This window comes from Spea bombifrons, chromosome 4 (genome assembly GCF_027358695.1).
Source record: "Spea bombifrons isolate aSpeBom1 chromosome 4, aSpeBom1.2.pri, whole genome shotgun sequence".
Classification (NCBI taxonomy): domain Eukaryota; kingdom Metazoa; phylum Chordata; class Amphibia; order Anura; family Pelobatidae; genus Spea; species Spea bombifrons.
Genome location: NC_071090.1, coordinates 86,637,099 through 86,641,383, shown reverse-complemented (window position 1 = coordinate 86,641,383; position 4,285 = coordinate 86,637,099). Strand labels below are relative to the sequence as shown.

General features: G+C 36.3%; 1 protein-coding gene across 1 annotated transcript; it reads left to right on the top strand.

The window, feature by feature from the left end:
* Positions 1–3,146: 3,146 nt before the first annotated feature.
* MESP1 (mesoderm posterior bHLH transcription factor 1) lies at positions 3,147–3,752 on the top strand (the record flags this gene model as incomplete). Its single annotated transcript, XM_053463771.1, has 1 exon — positions 3,147–3,752. A coding segment is annotated over exon 1 (606 nt), but the record flags the coding sequence as incomplete, so codon positions are not given.
* Between the last annotated feature and the right edge of the window lie 533 nt (positions 3,753–4,285).

Here is a 4,285-nt window from a genome sequence, read left to right as displayed (position 1 = left end):
CCCTAAGGGTACATAGTGTAGATGTAGCCAATTAGCATATTAACACAATGTGTTATATCAACATGGCCTTGATAATCAGAGGACCTTGGAGCGGCGCGTCTACAAGCGGTGCTACACTGTTTCCACTTAAACAGGAACTGTCACCTAGGAGAACTTCACATTGATCATTAGAATCTAAAAACATGTATATAGCTTGTGTTAATCTTTTAAATTGTTTGGCTGTCCCTTTAATAGTAAAGTTCAACCAGTCTCCTGTACACAACATTGTAGGAATACTTTTTTGTTTTAATTATTATTATTAATTATATATAAATGCATAATATATGCACAATAGGCTGCCAGATAGAGTCAGGTGCATGCTGACGAGACAAGTAAGGTTGGTAAAAATCAATTCTTAATGTACCTTGCGGCTCAGAGAAATACTTTTACATCTTAACATGATAAATGGACCGTTCTTAGGGCTGACTCTTCAACTAATGATTATATATACTACACTAGAATCTAGATCTAGTATATAATACCCCCCACCACTTTTTTTTCCTCCCCTTTACACCTCTATGGGAACAGCTATTTTAACATCTCGGCACTCCAGAATGCTATTTTATTAGGCCATGATAGTTTGTTTTATGTATATTATGTAATATATTTTAAAAAAATGTATTAAAAAATAATTGATTACAGAATAACATGTAGGTGAAATATTGATTTGCAAACTTGGATTTATGATTTTATTTATGTTTTGTAATAATACATTCAAAACATAAGTCTCTATATAATAATTATATATATATATATATGTACACATGATGTCAGAGTACCAGCAAAGAGGCTGTACCAAAGTTGGTTCAGATTTGTGCCTCTACCTACCAATGCATTATAAAAACTGCAAGCACATTACTAAATGATTACGTTATTATACATAATAGTATATATATATATATATATATATATATATATATATATATATATATATATATAGTGTAATGGTGGATACTGGCCTAGGCCAACTAGGCGGCAGTTCTATTCAGGCTGTTATCATATACAAGGCAATATAACTGAGAGAAAGATCCGCAGTTAGTAGCTTTCACAGTATCTTAGACATTTGTTAACATAGCGTGTTACTTCCCTTACATATTGCATATAGTATTGTTACAGTTAAAATGGGTATAAAGATAGAGATGTGGAGCTTCCCTATACATTCTGGAGTCAGTAACAACAGGTATGATTAGTACCATGTTCAAAGGAGCCATTTATGAACCAAGAAGCTTTGAGACCTCCCTATGGCACAAAGGTCTGCATGGGCCAACATTGTGGTAGCCTTTCATAATATATTTTCTATTAAAAACACAGCTAGTCAATCACATTATTGAGAAGAATTGGTCTATCTGTGGTTGTTAAAAAATATATATTAACCTAATTACACTTTTAAATACGTAACCAATTATCCAAATGTTTTTGGTATCCTATTTATTTATATAGATATTTGTTAAAAATGGCAATACTCACACTTTCTGTTAAAGAGTTAAAATAAGTGCAGTCAGCAGAAATGGGTTATGGGAGGTTAATAGGGAGGCACTGGGCATACAATAATCTGTCCCATAGAACTTACATTGTAACTGTGAAATTCACAATTTACAGAAAATATAGGTGGGGGGTGGGCCGGGACAGATCTGATTAGTGCTTGCAGCTCCTGGTCTGTATTTTAATTCAGTGCTACATTCAGTGATCAAGTAGTTTGCCTTTGATGCTATGAAGAGTTGGGTCTTGGCCAATAGTAAGCAGCACAGCTAAGGGATTGCCTTAATTACTGTTGTTGATGATGTTGTTCTGATGTTCTATATACTTAAAATCGAGGTAAAATATCAAACTGTTTTTTTAATGCATGCTTTAGAGTCATATTTGTAGGATACAAAGATAGGTTAAAAAAAAGATGGATACCTTTACCAAATTAGCTTTTTCTCTGTACGGCTAACATGGTTCAGTTCTATGCCTCTACAAGGACAGGTAAAGCATTGTGATATTGCAAATGAGAAAATGACCAAGAATGGTTAAAAAGGCGGTTTGAGCCGTGTGTCTTTCTGGCTCACAAGCTTTGGGGCATATAGTGCAATCAAACTGAATGATACTACAGGTAATCAAGTTTTCTGATACGGCATAAATATAATCATTAAATACAAACCACTACACATATATGACTACAATTTTGCAGCTGGTTTGAATGTTTCTTTCAGTACACTAAAAAACTTTAACATTGACTCCTTCAGTATATTAAAACAATATCCGTTTCCCTTTAATTCATGTATTCGCTACTTTTGTTAGTTTAAAAAAAAGCAAAGAGAATAAAATCTGCATTGCTTGTAACATCAGGGTATTATATGAATTAATAAGTACATTATGGTAAGGCAAAGCAATTCCCTTATTTGAAGATGTAAACAAAGCTCTTATAGTAAAATGCATTGATATTTCATTTTGCGTTGCCGTATCACACTGTACTAAATGGAGCTGAACTGAATGGAGATTGTATTCAGGCAGTTGTATGTTTAATGGTCCCATATAATACTTATTGGTTGAATTATAAGAAAGATCCAAACTAGAAGCCTCCAGCAGATACCAGACTAAAAGTTCTTCTTGGTCATAAAACTAGCTTTAGTTCAACAACAGAGATGAGATTTTAACCTAGCAGCTATTGTTTATCTATGCTTATATAGAACGTGGTGCAAGAAATGGCTTTACAATCATTAGATCTGGTATAAGCCACACCAGACGGGTTACTTCTAACATGTCTGTATTAGAAGAAGATTAAACAACAACATAAAGGTGCCTTTTCCATCAAGCAGCTAATTTTTGGTGGGAGGAACATTTCTAACTTTTCCCAGAGAAATTCTTCAACCTAACAGAGAATATTTCAATATACCCAGACAGACTAAATCACATTTCATTCCTGTAGGGGTGAAATTGCTCACTTCTGTCCCCTTCTGAATCTTCTTCCCAGGGACCCCCTGCCTTGTTTTGCTCTACTCCATGAAGCTTTGATGTGTTGATGATGCTGGTGAAGGTGACAATTCACACCTCTAGAATCTGGATAAAGGCTCAGGCCACTCAGCTCTGTTCAGTACTCAACAAGCACTGTGAGAGAGATAACAGACATGGAAATGTCTTCAGTACCACTTCATCACAAGGACTGCAGTCTTCACCAAAACTGTGTCACTTTGTATCAGTGTGGCTACCCTAGTTCTGAAGGCTACAGCAGTCTTTCTCCAGCATCTTCCACTGACTCCTGCGGCCTTTCTCCTCCATACATGACCTATAAAACATCTAAGGACGTTTGTGACAATATACCAGCATGCAGCACCAGGACTGAGGAATTAAGAATGGACTCTAAATATGTTTCAGAAAAAAAGAGCAAGAAGAGCAAGGTAAAGCTGGCCCATAGCCAGAGACAGAGTGCAAGTGAGAGAGAGAAACTGAGAATGAGGAACATATCCAAAGCTCTCCAGAACCTAAGAAGATACCTTCCTCCTTCAGTAGCCCCTGTAGACAAGAATCTGACCAAAATAGAAACCCTTCAACTGACCATACGCTATATCTCACATCTGTCTGCACAGCTAGGCCTCAGTGAAGAAGTTTTGGAACAAAGAAGGATGGCTGCCATTCAGGGAACTAAGAGATGCCCTCAAAGTATTCACTGCTTGGAAAGAACTCATAGATTTTGTTCAGAAGCCACAAGAGAAAGCTTCAAGCAATCACCCGCAAATCAATTTGCTCAAACTGGACATTTTCCAGTTCAACAGGAGATGCAGCATGTACAGACAGGCCAACAGCTCTCCTACCAGATGCCTCAACTCTCAGAATTAGAATCTGCCCCCCAGCACCAACATTATTCAGCAAACAGTGCAACATTGGATCAGTATGCAAGGCAATACTACGCCACAGACTTTCAGCAAATGGTAAGTGTGCATTTGAGTAATAAAGGAATACATTTTAAATAATATGTATGCCAAGTTAAATTTTAAATATGTAGTAACTATTAGTGTTTATTGTTACCATACTGTTTAGCGTGGAGTAAATAGGTCAAGATGTTTAAGCCTATTGTGTTCTCATTAATGAACAACCCATTGCAGACACCTTTGGCATTATGTTTTATTTGCAAGGTACTCCTATTTCTCATACTTTGAAAAAAATGTGAGTTGGTGCTCCAAAAGTGTTAGGGCCACAGTGAAAACCAGGTCCCCAGTCTCCCCAAAATGCCTGTTTTTTTAGGAATAAGGTATATATTGTTCTCAAG